Here is a 17,120-nt window from a genome sequence, read left to right as displayed (position 1 = left end):
GTGTCATTTTCACTTCTTCTTAGCCATCGGGCAACGTTCATATAACATAATTGACTTAAAACGTATCCCCATTGGTATCATATATTAAAGGAATAAAAAAATTAACAGGTTTCATTAAATTTATCAGAAAAAGGCTATACATTAATTGTCGAGTTGTAAAATGCGGCCATTTCATTATTAATAATATAATTGTGAAATTTATTGCCCAATCAATATAGTTTTCTGGAAGTTTACAGTGGCGGGAAGGGATTGGACCGATGAAGTTCATTCGTATTGTTGAGTGCGTTGTCACTCTGTTATCTTGAACCCAATTTCACAGATAAATCAGTTTCTCTGTGTTTTTTTTTTAAAGCATATTGTCATTTTCTTTTCAGACTGTGCAACTTAAAATAACATATATAAACATGCACTTGGCAAATAGGTGTCGGTGCCTTGAAAGATTAATTAGCTTAATTATTTGAAATAGTGACCATATGATGTTGATGTCTTAACAAGCTTAGCTAAAATTATTCTTAATTATACTCCAATAAAGTCCTAAGTCGCCTAATTCATCTCTACCACGCCCTAGCAATATTATTTTAGAGATGTTATGTATTTATTGGATGTATTGAAGTATATCCAAATTATACGTCCATAGATGATGACATCTTATTTATGAGCACGGAGATTGACACGATAAATGACCAACGTATCGAAACTATATATAATAAATTTATATTCTTGAATCACCATATTACTCAACTTCCCTTATAGCCTTGTATGACCGTCTGATATATGTATGTATATATCACTCTTTTTCTATTTGTTTCCATCTCTTTGCTTGTTTTCTCTGTTCTCCTCCACTTCAAGGTAATGGGGATTCTCTCTAATATTTTCTTGGAAATTTATTCGTTTATTTATTTCCTTTTTTTGACTTTAAATTTGGATTATTTCCATTCTGTAATTTTCCTTTCTTCAAAATTGGCCTTTGGCCGTATATTTGTTCCATCCCTCGAACCATTTCCCTGCATCTCCTCTGCTTCAATCTTTATTTCTTTTTATTGGTAAAATTCCACATCTCTCTTCATTCTTATGTTCATATTTATCTCAAAACACACAGAACACGCACTGCGTGTGTGTGTGTATAGATATACATATATATGTATATATATATATATATTGATTTGGGTAACGTTACAGGATATTGATATGGCTGGCTACAAGAGAAGCGAAGAGTCCGCAGCTTCTTCCCAAGAACATGAGGTAATATTGTTCCTTGTACGTATATCTCAAGTACTAATATTTTATTTTGGACGTATGATATTTTTGCCCATTTAATTAAATCAAAACTATATATATAATTTTTTATATACTTTATTATATTAATCAAAACTATATAGTGGAGTATATCAAAGTTATATATATAATTTTTTTAAATACTTTATTATATTAATTTCATTTAAATTTTGACATAATATTGAGGTAATTAATTGGAGAACTTCATTGCAAACCAAAATTCTTACTAAAGAATAGAATTCATTGATGATAAATAGGTATTGTACATAAGTATCTTTATATATACTCAATTCATTTCTAACTTTTGTACGCTGAATTCGAATAATATTGAGAGGAAAAAAAAAACCAAAAATTAAAATATCAGATGTATATTTTTAAAAAAAAGAGAGATGACGCTGCCCAAACACGTGGTCCAATGTATTTTGGATAGGATTAAGGTTTTAACCTAATTAACAACGATAATTAGCAACTCAATCATGATTAGAAACTCCATTATAAACTTATAATTGTAGTTAAGGTTGTCTGCACAGGCTCCTAATTGCATGGGATTTGTAAACTTTAGGGGTGGTTGGGCTGTCAACTATGCCCGTATATATCTCCATATTCCTTTGTGATTGGCTTATTTTTCTCAAAAAAAATAACTTGTTAGATATTTAGATATTTTAACGAGTCTATAATGAATCGATTTGATTTATAATTATCGTGAAAAGTAGTTTTTTGGACATAAAATGTAATATTTTTTCATGAGTTGAGTCTGCTCGAAGATCAATCTTAGAAAGTTAACATGTGAGACGGTATTACAAGAGTTTTTGTCATTCAAAAATTTGGTTTTCATTTATTTATTTTTAATTATAGACTTCTTCAATGGATAAAAAGTATGGAGGCTTGATGCCGAAGAAGAAACCATTAATCTCGAAGGTAATTAGTTTAGTTTTAAATATGTATTAATGTTTATGTTTACTATTATAATTTATATTAAACTCGTTGATTACTTAAAATTTATGAATGTAGGACCCTGAACGGGCCTTTTTTGATTCTGCGGATTGGGCTTTATGCAAGGTATCAATTTGGGTAAATTTGCTTTGAATCTCCCAAACTAAAATTAAATTTGCGCTCATGTACTGTCAAAAAAAATATACGTTTGCACTCTCTGGACTCATATATGTTTTTTTACTTATGAAAATCTATACAAAACATTAAAAATATGATACTGATATATAATATTTGAGTATCAACTATTTTAGATAGGATACAAAAGATAAAATTTTGATTATTAAGTTGAAACAATTTTATTACTATCAACATTTGTTACACATGTTTAAGTACTCAAAAATCATATATTTACATCCAGATTTGAAACAATAGTTACTCAAATATCATTTATTAACATCACATTTTCGATATTTTGTACCGATTTTCATCTTAAAAGAAAGATGTGTCATCGATGTCTATACTTGATATACATGTTTGAATACTCAAAAATCATATATTAGTATATGATATAAAACAACTTCGACATTCAAATATCATATATTAATATCATATTTTAATATTTTGTATCGATTTTCATGCGAGAAAAAACACGTGAGTCCAGAGGTCGCAGAATATTTTTTTGGGATTTGAGAATACAAACACACAATATTTTTGACTGAGATTGAACTCAAACTTAAGTTTGATTGTGTGAATTTAAAGCAAATTTACCGTATATCAATTTCATTAACTAGACAAATAAAATAATAGTATTTTTTTACCGATACATTGAATTAATATTTTTTTCAACAGAAAAAAAACCCAAAAATTAATATAAATATATTTTAAAAAATAATATTTGTTTCCAACTATCAGCAAGGTGCTGGAGTCAACCAAAAAACGATGGTGGACATAGAGACATTAAGGCCAAAATTACAGGTAATAATCTATATATTTGTTTGAATTAATTAAATTTAATTCATCAAATTGAATTTTAATTATAATTTTTTCTTTTCTTTTCTTTTCTTTTCTTTTCTTTTCTGTTTTTTAAAGAGGACACCTCACCAACAATTGCCTCCTCGAAGACCTGCCTGCACATCTTAAAGTTGCAGCTGTTATATATTACTATTTTATTTAAATTTTCTGTGGGGAAAAGACTTGTGTTGGCCGCTGATCTCTGTCACGATTGTTGGGGCTGGTTTGTAATTACTCAAACTTATGAGGATGCATTACAAATAAATTTTCTTGATTTATCCACAAAATTGAGGGGGAAATTGTTCATTAAGGCCTCGGTTTCACCTTCTTTAGCGGATTACGACTTAATATTGGTAATGATTTAATTAATTATATATACCTAAATTTAGGAATATATTAATATCAACAAAATAGTTTTATTGTGAGACGGTTTTACATACCTATTTTCGTGATACGAGTCAACCACAATTTTTGTGAAACGGTCTTATAGGTCAATTATGATAGTTGAAAAAGATAATGAGAAAAAATATTGATTTAATATTGATTTTTTTTAATCGAAGTTTGTCTTGTATTGGGAGAGACTTTTATCATATACCACTAGAGAAGATGAAATCATATGCTATATTTTATGTTCTAAATCATGCTAAATTTTGCTCAAACATGTCATATTTGCACAAATTATTAAAAATTAAACTCACTAAAAATCATATATGAACAAAATATAATTAATCATTGATAAAACATTTGATTCATCAATTTTTTTAAAAAGAAATCGACAATTTAACTTCAAATGATTAAACAATATATCGACTATTTTTTAAATTAAAAAAAGATGAATAAAATTTTTTGTCATTGATCTATTCTATTTTTTTCGTGCATAGTGTTTCTGTATTTATTTTTTAATAATTTGTTTAAACGAGATTTATTTGAGCAAAATATAGTACTATTTAGAACACTAAGTATAGCATAAGATTTCGTCACTCACCAGAGACTTGGAAACCATATTATTCGAAGGGTATGCCAAACGGAGAATATATAAGAGAATAAAGTGAAGAAAAAAAATGCAAATACGACACGTTAATTAAAAATTAATTAAAGCATTAGATCATTATTGGTAGGTAAATCACAATTATTACTCGTTTAAATAGACACAGTTTACAAACGTAACTCGTCAAATTATTATGGCAAAGATGATTTTATTGTGATGATTAAGCTAAATTTCACCGATTTTAAAAATGTTAACATCTTAACACAAAAAGAGATATTTTGTTATCTAACTCTAGTCAACCATTATTTTTAAAAAATAACCTCATGCAATACATTTCAAATACACNAAAATTTTTTTTTTTTTTTTTTTTTTATCGCAGTTGATATACAAAGTATATAATTGACTATGTCTGACTGGAGACAGCTTGCAATAAAACAGACATTCTTGATATAAAATGGAGTACAACAGGAACTGAAAGTAGCAATCCATATTTGAGGTTAAATAGTCAGCAACGATTTGTTATCACCAAAACAAAAATGATTTTAATTCTTACAAAGTGGCAATAAATTTAAAAAGAATATAAAATTTTAATTAACCATAATATAGTGTACAATAAGGCCAAAAAATCAAATAAATTAACCATAATTAACTTGTTATTCAAGGTGGATCGGTGTAGGTTTGATTTCTACCCCAAAAATTTAAATTTGTTGAAGTTGGTTCAAATTGTCCAACCACCCATTTTCTAATTTGAGACACACGAACTTTCTTGATCAACACTAAAATTCTTCTACTTCATAAAATAATAGATTGCTTGAAAAATTAGCCATTCCCTCATCGTAATCATCCTAATTGTACATTCTTGCCACATTCTTATCTATATAACACATCGGGAAAATCTTGACTTGGATAATAAATTTCGATGGCATTCGCAACATATAATAAGAATGTTCCTGTCCTAGTTTTGGTTTTGATGCTCATCTCCTCTTCCTCTTGCAAATTTGGTAAGCTCGTTTAACTTCGATTTATGACCATATTGCTTTCAACTCTTACAAAAATATGAATTGATAATGTTGTATTGTATATTTCGTGTCGTGTCGTGTCGTGTCGTGTCGATGTTCTCGTGCAGGAAGGGCGTATGACTATCCTCATTTAGGCGCTGCTGGCGTAGTCGCAGACGAGTATTTGCTTGAGGCAGAAAATGAAGGAGCTGGGTCGAGTGGGTATCTGCCTCAAGGAGGTGTTGCGGGCGCAAATCCCGATCTTATATTCAACAAAGTTTTTGAATGTTTCGATGATAAGTATGTAAGTAACAAATTTGCAGTTTTCCTTAATATTAAATGTATAGAATATGTAGTTTCATTCCAATCCCTATAACAAACGAGTCCGAATCCGAGACTTTTTTGTTCCATCCCTCGAACCATTTCCCTGCATCTCCTCTGCTTCAATCTTTATTTCTTTTTATTGGTAAAATTTCGATATGGATAATCGTATATGTACGTAACAGATATATAGTAGCTGTGGTGAAGCATACAGATTGACCCAAGGCGGCGAACTCAACGTGCCACACGATTACACGGATCAGTACTGCAACGGACCGTGCATAACCGAGACACAGAACGTCCTAGCCTGCATCCATGGCATATTCGGTCAGTTTTTATTCTACAACAGAGCTACTCTAAGCGATATACGCGACACAATCGAATCCGGTTGCAGCTACGGACCCAAAAGAGGTATCATCATGTATATTTCATTTTAATTTCCTTGTAATACATGATGTCAAGAACTTGGCGTGTGATTAAATTCTCATTAGGTAATTTCGATGTGGCTGAGCACATTCAAGCTAATGGGGCTTCTGCAGACAAGGCATTTAACCCTACTTTGTATGCTAATATTTTTCTGATAAGTATTATGTACTTTGTGTACGTGGTTCTAAGTTTTTGAAAAGGTAACATATGTAATAATCTAAGTATATAACGCTTGTATAATCATTATATATTCATGTAAGTTGATATGTTTTGAGTTTTAGTTTCGTATTTGTAAAAGTTTTTTCATAGAGAGTTGGATTTTTTTGTCCGAAACCACTAAATCCATCGAATATGATTTATTTGACACTAAGTTTTCCCACGTGACGCATTTGAGATCATATTACTCAAACTAAAATCCATCGAATAAAAAAGAAAAGGAAAAATAAATTAAAACGACTCACAATACTTTAAAATGAGAGGAAAAAGTTCGTCGTTTCCTTTTTTTTATGTATATTTAATGTGTGTGATATAAACTTTATTCTTGTCACATGTGACACATTATGAACATGAGATATATAATAGCTGCGATCAAGTTTATAGATCGACCCACCCGATTACACGGATCACTATTGCAAGAGGTCGTGCATAACCGCATCCTCTAGCCTGCGTCCATGGCGTATTAGATCGATCAGGATCATTTTCTACAACGGAGCTAGTCTAAGTTATATATATGTGATACAATCTCCCCTCCCACATTTCATCGTCCCAATCGACCTGTCTTCCTATTCGATAAAATTGCATTAAAGTTTGTAAGAGTGTGTGGAGAAAATGAATATTTTTTTATTACCATTTTTCCACTTGAATATGTGACTCTTACATTGATATTTAAGGATATTTTTGTATAATTGTATTGGTGTAATCAGGCTGGACCAAAAAATTAGTAAAATTCTCTCTTGCTTTATATAATACTAGTTACTCTGCACACGTGATACGTGTGTGTACAGTCTTTTTTATCATTATCGATAGAATAAAGTGAAATTTGACAAATTATGGAGGGACTAAATTGATATTTAAATTGTTGAAATAAAAAAATAAAAATAAAAGTGTATGCTGAAATTTAAAAAAAAACAAAACAAAAGTATAATATTAGTATCATATGAGGGCAAAATTGAAAGAAAAAATTGATTTCCTTCCTAGGTGGTTACTATTATGTCCTCGACTATAATAAAATAGAACTAGTGCACTGACGCACGCGTTGCGTGCTTGAAATATTTTTTATAATTCATTTGATTTATATTTAAATGAAGATCAAAATATAATTATAAAAAATAGTGAGGGACTACACTGTAATTTTGATATATAAATTTAAAAATAAATTGAAAAATAAAAGAATAAAAAATGATCTCATTAAGAATTGAACCTATAACCTAAACAAAAAAACAATGATTCTATCCGCTGAACTGCATATAACTTGCATTAAAATTTTAACATTTTATTAATATATATATATATAAATATAATTATTAAAATAGACTATGACACCAAAGTTAGTTACTCTAAGTGTCTCATTCTTAATAGAATAGTATAGATAGATAATAGTAAAAGGTTATTAACTATTAAAATTGGAGTAGTACAATTATTATTATTATTATTATTATTATAAATAATAAAATATTAAATTATGCCTTTAAAATTGTACTCGTATTTTAAAACCGTTCCAATTAATTAAGTTAATTTTTCAAGTGCTAGGGATATTATTCTTAATACATAAAAATATTTTCGATCACTTAATTGTAAGCAATTTTATGTGAGTATAAATCATAATATATCATACTCTCTGAAAAGACAATAAATTTTTTACATACATATGTAAAGTAATTGTTGGAAAGAAAAACCAACAACAATGTCTTCCCAATGTAATTATTTATTAAATCTTATATTTAATGAAAGTTCAATAGTTTAATAATTGTATATAAAAAAAACTATCTTTGTATGTGATTTGTAAATATGTAAGCAAGGTTTTTGAAACAGTTTGGCATTATTATTACTCATTACTAATAATTGATAAATTGCTTAAGATAATTTAGTTTCCTCATAAATAATCATATATAAAATTAAACTCATCTTCTTCTATTTTATATCGTGAGAACTTCTATCTCGTATGGGAAAATCATTGGATTGGGATGAATCCGATCAAAATAAGCGAGACCAATCATAATCCAATGATTGACAATATTAAGAGAATATCAGTATTGAGCGAAGTGACATAAACATTTTATTTTCGAAAGAAAGACAAGATACATGCTATTTATTTTCCACTTGAGGAGCTTATATACGTTCATCTTTCCTCAATCGAATCTTTATATGCGTGTGATTTCTCCCTCCATTAAGTACTGAATTGTTTTACTCGATCAACATTCGCCACACCCAGTTTAATCATCCGGTAACATCTCTAAAATGTACCTAGAGATATGCACGTGACAATTAGTTGCGTATTTTTGTAGGATGAATAAAGTTGAAACTAATATTAAGATGAAAATGAGGATCGGCAACAACCACGTGATACAATGTCACAAATTTCTCATAACAAAGAAAAATATATGAATTCTAATCCTATTCTATTATAATTTGTTTTAAGACCGGAAAAATCTAGTTGGGAACTAAATTTAATAAATTTTATGCTTGAGAAAAATTGAATATCAAATAACCATATTTACTATGCTTAAAATTATGAATATTTTCCACAAAAAAAATTGTGAATATTTTCCCCCAAAAAATTATAAACATGAACTTGGACAATAAAAAAGGAAGAGGAAAGAACTGTTTAGTCATACGACACCGTACAAGGCTCATTGAAAACGAGTAAAATCTGTAACAGAAGTCTTCTCAAATCTAAGAAACCCTCGAATATTATTCATCTTCTATACAAACTCAATTCCAGAAAACACAATTAACAATAAACACACCCACAAGGACTCAGCTTTTAGGTCAAAATTAACCCCAAAATCCTGGCTCCACTCTCTTTTTTACCCGCACAGATTATTCACGAAACCTAATTCGCCTTCAATTTCCCACTGTCCTTCCCTTTCTTCTCGATTTCACGTCAGTTACTCGCTCTCGCTCCCCAGATGGGAGGGACTTGAAAGCAAACGACAACTTTGATAACCCATTTTTATAATCCATTTTTTGTGTCGTATGAATCATTATTACGGTTATCTGGTTATCAAGTTTTCACCTTTTTTGTTACTTCTCGTCAATATCACTTTGATTATATCATCAATGTTATAGTTTTGTGAAGCATCCAGCTTTCTTACTGTCGAATTTCTGGGTTACCTAAATGCAAGCCCATGATCTTTCACGTAACCCTTCTCTAACTTTTCATGCGTCCGATCTCCCCGTCATGTCCGGGCACTCCTCGCCGATCTGCTCCCCAAAACATCACTCCTCCAAGAACTTGGAAAACGTTGACACCCATGTAGAAAATAACACCGAGAATGAGAATACTGAAGAGAATAGAGTTAAGAATAGCAGTTTTAGTAAAAATAATGGTTGTAGCAGTGAATTTGTCAGGCGGCAGAGGCCTTCCAGGGCGTGTACGCAGCGAGCTGCGGCCAGGATGCAGGCTGCAGCCGAGGCAGAGGCAGCTATGGTTGAAGCTGAGAGAAAGAGGAAGAAAGCTAAGAGAAGGGAAAGGTTGACGGCCAGGCTACTGAAGGAGGAGTTTGACGAGGAGGAATTTGTGGAGGAGGAGGGAGTACATGAGGAGAATGGGGATGTTGATGGCTCCACTTCGTCTTCCTTGGTGCAATGTAGCAAGATAGTGACGAAGCTTGTTGGGGAGCCCGAGCCCTCTCAGTTTCCACGGTGGAGTGTACGGTCTATGTGGCAGTTGGCTTCCATTCTCAATTTCTTGAATGTATGTTGTATGTTTGGGAAATGATTAGGCAAGGAAAGTTTCAAATTCATGTCGAATTTTTTGGTTTGAGGCTCAATGTTTGTTTCTGTGTTTGTGATATGTAGGTGTTCAGACCTTTATTAAATATTAAAGTGGAATTTTCTGTGGAAGAGTTTGAGACGGCTTTGATTACTCCAAATAATACTTTGTGCGATATACATATGCCACTGTTGAAGGTTTGTTCTCTTAATTCTTTTTGATGAAGGTTTTACTGCTAATGTACTTACGAGAACTTTTATATGGAACTCCGTGATTGGGTTAAAATGAGTTGACGAGAACTTTTGTATGAACTTTGTGATTTCATTAGTTGCTTGAATGTAATAACTCCATCTTCTGTATTGGTAAGATGTCTGAGTTGAATCTCTGCCTGATTGAACTTCAGAGAAGAGTTTACGTAGTTTAGATGTTTAGACCTGTTGTGTTCTGTTTTGTCATGGCTATGAGGTTGATACGTTCTTGAGTGCGGTGTCCAAATATCAAAATGTGGACGGAGTTTGGTTTTCATTTCTAGAATTGATAATGATGGTGATTAGTTATTTAACATAATAGGAAAGTTAATTCATTTTCTGCATTTAATGTTTGACATGCAGAACTGAGAAAAAATGTTCTCAAAAGAGGAGATTTATTGAACTCAATTAGTAGATAATGTATGGTCCTGTTTTGAGGTTGATCAGGCAGTTGGTTACGAATTCTCGTTTAACTTTCATGTTCTTGTTTGGACTTTTTCTCATTGAGTGTGTGCCATGTGAAGATGCTACTGTTGGATTGCTTCTCCCAAGAAAATCTTCACCTATGAAACACAGTTTCAATGTGTGCATGTGCTAATTTTTTTACTCCCTGTGCTTTGAACTTTGAAGAGTTTCTGAATTATTGATTCTTTGCGCTTATTGATACTATGACATAATAAGTGATCTAATGAAATTTTGTTTGCTTTTTGCAGGCAATTCCTCCTGTCACTAGAATGGCACTCGGATATGGTACATGGATTACCGTTTTATGTAGAAAATTGAGAGACTGGTGGCATTGGGTAATGTGATTGTTGACTCCCTTGAGCAGCTTTTTGATTCAGTCAGAACCAATGGTTATGTCAAAAGTGTTGAATTACTTAGTTTTTTCTCAATTTCAGGTTGCGGATGGGGATTTACCTATAGTTGCATCACATGGGTGAGTATAAATTTTTTCTGTGATAAGATAATCCTAAAATTTGATTTATTTCTGCATGAGACACATATTTGTGCCTTTGTTTTTTTGGCCTTTTTTTAGAGTTAAGTTTTGGCTTTTTAGGACTGAAGTTGAAGTTTACAATTCTCTTGATCCTGGGGTTAGAGTGGTGATTTTGAAGGCATTGTGCGATATACGTGTTGAGGTACTTTTAGTCACATTCACTGGTATTCTTATATTTGTCATGTGAATTCTACTAATCAAGATCTTACTTTAATGGATCCCAATATTAAGATAAGTTAACTCAATGATCTCTTTCCTTGCTGTCATGGTGTTAATGCTTGTCAGTGACTAGATTACCAGTGCTGATCTGTTGCTACATCTGGTGAAGATCCTACTTTACAAAATCGTGTACATCAAAATTTTCTTCACATCATAGATACTGAACATCTTTTCTTTGTTAAAGTTCCTGTGGTATTTTCCACTGGTTTCTATCGGGCTTCCCCGTCTTAATTTGGTGGAGTCTATTCCATTTTACTCTCAACTAAATCTGGGTTAAATACCGTGAATGATGATGGATGACTATGTTAATTGGGACTAAGGAGGTTTCTAGGAAGCTAGAAAGCTATTTAGGGCGGATATCGAGCCCGTATTGATGTGTTGATTGATAAATTTACGGCAGATTTTTGGTTATGTAGTAAGCCCGTTGTCTCTTGGCCTTCGTTTCTGGTCATGTCTCTACCGTTCCCTTTGTCTGATGTACGTTACGTCTAGCAAGTGAATGCTTGAGGAAAAATTGTTGTGGGACCTCTGGTCAGTCAAGTTCATTTCTGAGACAGCTTTCTGTTTAGACTTGAGTTTTTCTATTATACCAGTACATATCTTATTCAGGCAACGTGACTTTCTTTTTTACATATTATAAAATGATTTAGCTTTCAAGGTCTGTTTTATTGTGTTATAATACTGAAATTTGTTATGCTTGATTCTGAAGCAAGAAGATATACGGAACTACATAGATGACTCAATAAAACATGGGGTTCAAATTTCCACATTTCGCAAGGAACGCATAGGTGGTGATTCTCACGGAATCTCATATTGGTAATACTTATTTCATTGGTAACGATAAATCATGTTTATGCGTCAGTTTTTGAATAGTTGTTTTCATGCATCGGTAACGTGTCAAATGCATCATGTTTTGAATGGATTGTTTATCTTGTGCTCGACCTATGATCAACTAATTATATATTCCTTGAAGTTGACCTTTAACTTTTGTGGTTATGTAGGTATGAAAATGATCCTATCATTGGTCATCGGCTTTACCGAGAGATTAGGAAAGTTGAGGTGAAAAAAGGGAAAGGAAAGAATGTCCCCCCTATTCCCCATTCCTCTTATCAATGGGAGACAGCTGCAACAAATTTAGATGAATTCCTTACTGTTTCGGTAAGTGTGTGTGGCATTAAGTTCTTTGTATCCCATCTTTATGTCTTGAGAAAATGGTATGCAATTTTGTTTCCAATGGAAGAATCCAATTGAGTAGTGTTGAAAAAGGTCAAAAGACCTCAACACAGGAAAGTATATGAGACGAATACTATGGTAACCTATCTAAGAATGTAGTGGATTCAAAATATTTATGTGTTCCTCGCTGCTCTTTCCATACCAAGGACAATGTATCAGACCCATGTTCGTGGCCTGCTAATGAAATCAGTTGTAGCGTGAATCCAAAAATTTAGATGCATAATGTTTTGTTCTTGGACAAAGATTATTAGAATCTGGAATCAGTGCATTAGTGCAGGGTAACTATCTCTAAATATCTGTGGCCTCTGTTTCTGATTTATGCCAGATACTTTTTAAATTATTTCTTCTGTTGGATGTTCAAGAACATTTTATTAGCCCATTAGAATTGCATCCGATACTTCTCTGTCTTCAATGCTAGGAAACAAACATTTGTTCCATGATTGCTTCAGTTCTTGAATGTTGTGCCTAGGTTATTTTGAGTTTGTGACTATATAATTTTCTTTCTGGATAAGTTCGGAAAAAAAGTCTCTCAAGAATTAGTAGTAATGCTCAATTCTAGGTTGTTGTGATGTCAAGAAACCCTAAGACACTTTTAAAACAGAACCTTGTGATATTTCACAAGTAACAAAATGTGCATGTTTATTGTGCAGTTGTGCTAGAATACTCGTGCTCAAGCATGGACCTGGGCAGTGATTATTGAATGTAGATTGATTTTATACGTCAATCCTTATATTGTTTTACTGCAACTAATACTGGTACATCTATGACAGTTCTTGAGCTGTAGGACATCAAACTATGAAGTTTTAATAGGTGCTGACTCCTGCAATGCAAAAAATGAAAAGTTTGTAATCTTGATTAGATGAGCAATCTGTGTACTAGGCAATTTGCTTGGCATACTGAGCTGTATATATCATATAAAAGCGTTTGTTTTGATTTTTGACTCGTGTAAGTCGATAACTTCGACTTTTTGTAGTCAAAATGGGATTTCTGTTTAAGCACCGAATAATTTAAGCAGCCTTTTTTTTTTCAACAATTTAAATAGTTTTCAGTTATGAGTTGGTTTGCTGTATCTTGCTATGCATTTCAATGGAGGAGGCAGACGTGCATGTATCTATGTTTTTACTAATCTGGTCTTGCCTTCTCTTGAAGTTTAAACTTTTGGTGTAAACTTGAGTTTTTCAATTTCTTTTGGTGCATCTTGGCATATGGAACTCATTCCTTTCATGGTGTAGGTCATGTTAAAGTTGACATGCTTGTGACTTATGTATTAACTGTTTGCAGGAAAAGCTCTTTTCCAGTAAAAATAAATCAGAGGTTTCCGTTGGCAAAAAATTGAAAAACAACATGCTTCCTGAAATTGAGAGAGTTCACAAGGTAACCAAATTTATCTTGATTGAGACATTTGTCAAGCATTACCTTTAATTTTATCCTATTCTCTTTTCAGTCTCAATGAGACAATGACGTCTCTTCTTCACCATCGAAATTATGATATATACATTATATATAGGCACCCTTCTCTGAGCTGATTACGCTGAGATGGGGTTTTTTTTACAGAAAAAGGAGAAGCTATTAAAGAAACAGCACAGACAAGCGCTTATGCTTGACAGCATGATAAACCTTGATGGTCTTGCTGCTGGACGCTCTCTTCGTGATAGAAAACATGTTACCTATACTTTTGGTACGTGTGACATATTGAGTTGTAGTTTCCAAAGAAGTATTAGACAATTGTTATAAGAAGTTGGTGTTACCCCAAAAATAGCAAAACCAAATGGGGTGGTGGCTAGTTGGTTTAAGATGACTCTTCTAGATGAATAGTTAAACTTTTTATTTGGTTCTCTGGCATGAAAGTTTCCAAGGCCCCAACCTAAAGTTATCACTCTTTTTTCTTGCTTTATTTTTGGCAAGAGTAAAGGGGCATAATTCTTTATCTTTGTGTATGTTTCAATGTGAATGTAAATGCTGAGCCTCATGTTATATTTGTTTTTCTGTGCAGATGATTATGATCGATCAATTAACGAGGCCATAAAGATCACCAGGTATGAGTTATGAAGATTTCATTTGGTTTTATGAATATTTTGGAGAGCTTTCCCTATAATCTTTCTCTGTATATTTATTTGCTCCTGTACCAGGACGAAGCCGCCTTCTCCAGAACCTTTTGATAGAAGAGATCCTGCGGTGAAACGTGAAGTTTCTACAAACGGTAGATGGGCTGGTCCTTCACAATATTCCCAGGATGTCACATTTAGTGCACTCTCTCCACTATCATCCGAATCAGATGAATTTTATGAGGATCAGAAAACTGAGACATTGGATCGCAGGTACTCCATTCATTGCTTCTGGAGAACCTTTTTTTGGCACGCATGTTTATATTTTCTAAAATCACTCACTATGTTGTCTTATGGCTTTTAGCAATCGCCGTCGGCAGAGACCTCAGCGGTATTCTGTGAAAGATTTTGTTGAAGCTGTCTCTGATAATGAAGCAGATTTTGACAGCGACGATGATATTGTTGGTGAAGTTATTTATGATGAAGAGTATTTAAAGAAACGAAAACAAAGAAGGAAGATGTCGAGTAGCTCGGAAGGAGATGAAGAGTATAACTGGGATGAAGAAAATCATAAAGAGGAAGAGGAAGATGAAGAAGAAGAGGAAGAAGATGATAGCTTAAGTACGAGTGAGGAGAGTGACGAGCCTCGGAGATTCAGAGCATTGCCAAGTCGTACTAGGAGGGAAACTAAACAGAGGTCAGTTGATGAGCTACAATCTGGACTCAGGCGTAGTAAACGGGCAACAAGAAATCCTATTAATTATCGACAGTATGAGTTGTCTGAATCAGAAAATGAATTTATGAAACCACCCAAAAAGTCAAATGTATTAGCTGAGCGCTCGAATTCGAGTGATAATGCAGAGTTCTCTATGGGAAGTCAAGAATATGAGGACAACATCGAGAAGCAAGAGATGAATGTCAATCAACCTTCCGAGGAGCATCCAGAGATGGTTGATGCAAACCAAACTGATAAACTTGGAGAGCAGTCAAATGGGAGAGATCAAGAAGAATTTGGAGGTGTGCGAAAAAGACGTTTTCTTGATTTAAATGAGCTTGCTCCGGGCTCAGGATTTGATGATGGTCCGAGCTCGATGAATAATGAAGACAATGATGATTTCTAAAGTTTCCATTCGCCAAAATGCAAGGATCACAGGTTCTCGCCTCAAAAGAATGATTTGTACGATAAATTCCTTCTGTATTTTGTTATAAATCAACTCTATAAAGGAAGTGACTTGAGATCTTCCTATACAAAATTTAAGCAACATCCCGGGTACTGTTTTTCTGCCTGGAGCAAAAAATTCTGTAGCCTTAGTCAATTTTTTTATCGTTTGAAAAGAACACGAACTAGGTATGGATGGAAAAAGAAATAGTCAAATGGGTTCTTGCACAGTTAAACCTGTGATCTGGTCACTGTACACTACTACCCTTATATCTAATCTGATATTTCTAATGGGAAGTTTACATCTCCCGTCTTGTGGAGTAGCAGTTATGTCTTTGTTCTACTTCTTTTTTCTTTCAGTTTACTGCATTTCTTCACATATCTGCCTTCGCTCCCTCAAGTACATGAAACAGATTCGAAGAAATTTTTGCAAACATCACTGATTCTGTTACCATTTTATTAGACAACTTCTCCTGGTGTTATTGTTATCGCAATCTCCTCGTTTCAGGTGAGCGTGAAGTTCCTTAGTATTTGCAGAAAAGCTTGTAAGCTATTAGCATTGGTTTTTTCTTGTGTTTTTGGTCATTTCATCCAAGCTTCTTTCTGCATAGTGTAAGGTGATTGAGAAGGAAAGATAATTTGGGCACAAAGTTTGTGAACATCCACTGGATTTTTTGACTCCTAATTTTATGGATGATGTTGATCTTTAAGAACATAACGAATCTCCTGTTAATATAGAGTATATGTGATGTGGTAGTTTCTTTTACTTTCATCATTGAAGGGTGATTTGCTATTCTATTTTTTTGGATGAAAATGCCCGAATTTCAATTTTTTTATTTTATTTCATGAACACGGTAATTTTGATCGAATGTTTATCTAATTTTTTTTTTATATTATCGGCTTTGAATTAAGATGATATATATTGGATATCATAAAGCACTTCACTCCTTGACATTATTTCGGTTGCTCGAGTTTCACCTCAAAAAGAATATTCTTCGACAATTTCAAATAATTTTGAATTTTCCATGGTATTTTAGCCATTTTTAGGAAAAAGATGCTAAATGGTTCTGTTCTTCTCTTTACCCTNTTTTTTTTTTTTTTTTTCGATTTAATTAACCTGAGCTCTCCTCTTTCACATGCACCATGTGTCATGTGTGAGTATAGTTTGTCCAAGAAAGTGGCATTAGCAGCAGCATTGGCAATCTAATGCAAACCAGTGTTTCAAAACTGAACCGGACTACCCGGTCTAACCAGTCAAAATCGATCAGAACCAGCAAAAATCGGTTAAGAATCGATCCGACCGGGTCCGTACATTTTTTTTAAAAAAATTTAA

At 32.9% G+C, this 17,120-nt stretch overlaps 3 protein-coding genes across 4 annotated transcripts; all 3 read left to right on the top strand.

Moving 5' to 3' along the window:
• Window positions 1-738: 738 nt before the first annotated feature.
• On the top strand, window positions 739-3,506 carry LOC140969388 (uncharacterized). Of its 2 annotated transcripts, none has more exons than XM_073430709.1 (6): window positions 739-849; window positions 1,180-1,242; window positions 2,131-2,193; window positions 2,287-2,334; window positions 3,121-3,183; window positions 3,298-3,506. In XM_073430709.1, exons 1-6 carry the CDS (start codon window positions 775-777, stop codon window positions 3,346-3,348), a joined length of 363 nt encoding a protein of 120 aa, XP_073286810.1. In that variant the 5' UTR covers window positions 739-774; the 3' UTR covers window positions 3,349-3,506. The 2 variants fall into 2 exon arrangements, with proteins under 2 accessions (XP_073286810.1, XP_073286811.1); XM_073430710.1 differs by lacking the exon at window positions 739-849 and adding an exon at window positions 881-1,043.
• Window positions 3,507-5,046: 1,540 nt separating this feature from the next.
• LOC140969389 (uncharacterized) lies at window positions 5,047-6,232 on the top strand. Its single transcript, XM_073430711.1, has 4 exons — window positions 5,047-5,208; window positions 5,334-5,509; window positions 5,712-5,937; window positions 6,018-6,232. The coding sequence occupies exons 1-4, from the start codon at window positions 5,127-5,129 to the stop codon at window positions 6,146-6,148; spliced, it is 615 nt and encodes a 204-aa protein (XP_073286812.1). The 5' UTR covers window positions 5,047-5,126; the 3' UTR covers window positions 6,149-6,232.
• Window positions 6,233-8,837: 2,605 nt separating this feature from the next.
• LOC140969387 (DDT domain-containing protein DDR4-like) lies at window positions 8,838-16,562 on the top strand. The gene is made up of 12 exons (XM_073430708.1): window positions 8,838-9,868; window positions 9,973-10,083; window positions 10,848-10,934; window positions 11,034-11,071; window positions 11,192-11,273; window positions 12,060-12,166; window positions 12,352-12,508; window positions 13,865-13,957; window positions 14,138-14,261; window positions 14,577-14,619; window positions 14,713-14,901; window positions 14,993-16,562. The coding sequence occupies exons 1-12, from the start codon at window positions 9,290-9,292 to the stop codon at window positions 15,747-15,749; spliced, it is 2,367 nt and encodes a 788-aa protein (XP_073286809.1). The 5' UTR covers window positions 8,838-9,289; the 3' UTR covers window positions 15,750-16,562.
• The last annotated feature ends 558 nt before the right edge of the window (window positions 16,563-17,120 follow it).

This window comes from Primulina huaijiensis, unplaced genomic scaffold, assembly GCF_012295235.1.
Source record: "Primulina huaijiensis isolate GDHJ02 unplaced genomic scaffold, ASM1229523v2 scaffold41423, whole genome shotgun sequence".
In the NCBI taxonomy this organism is placed as follows: Eukaryota; Viridiplantae; Streptophyta; class Magnoliopsida; order Lamiales; family Gesneriaceae; genus Primulina; species Primulina huaijiensis.
The sequence above is the reverse complement of the archived record's forward strand: the minus strand, read 5'-3'. Positions and strand labels throughout refer to the sequence as shown.

Bases quoted from the DNA above. Each gene is read 5' to 3' on its own strand.
- LOC140969387 (XM_073430708.1), top strand. From the start codon at position 9,290: ATGCAAGCCCATGATCTTTCACGTAACCCTTCTCTAACTTTTCATGCG. The intron at 10,084-10,847 runs GTTTGTTCTCTT...TGCTTTTTGCAG, and splicing joins TACATATGCCACTGTTGAAG to GCAATTCCTCCTGTCACTAG. The intron at 10,935-11,033 runs GTAATGTGATTG...TCTCAATTTCAG, and splicing joins TGAGAGACTGGTGGCATTGG to GTTGCGGATGGGGATTTACC.
- LOC140969388 (XM_073430709.1), top strand. From the start codon at position 775: ATGTATGTATATATCACTCTTTTTCTATTTGTTTCCATCTCTTTGCTT. The intron at 2,194-2,286 runs GTAATTAGTTTA...TTATGAATGTAG, and splicing joins AGAAACCATTAATCTCGAAG to GACCCTGAACGGGCCTTTTT. The intron at 2,335-3,120 runs GTATCAATTTGG...TCCAACTATCAG, and splicing joins CGGATTGGGCTTTATGCAAG to CAAGGTGCTGGAGTCAACCA.
- LOC140969389 (XM_073430711.1), top strand. From the start codon at position 5,127: ATGGCATTCGCAACATATAATAAGAATGTTCCTGTCCTAGTTTTGGTT. The intron at 5,510-5,711 runs GTAAGTAACAAA...TGTACGTAACAG, and splicing joins AATGTTTCGATGATAAGTAT to ATATATAGTAGCTGTGGTGA. The intron at 5,938-6,017 runs GTATCATCATGT...AATTCTCATTAG, and splicing joins CAGCTACGGACCCAAAAGAG to GTAATTTCGATGTGGCTGAG.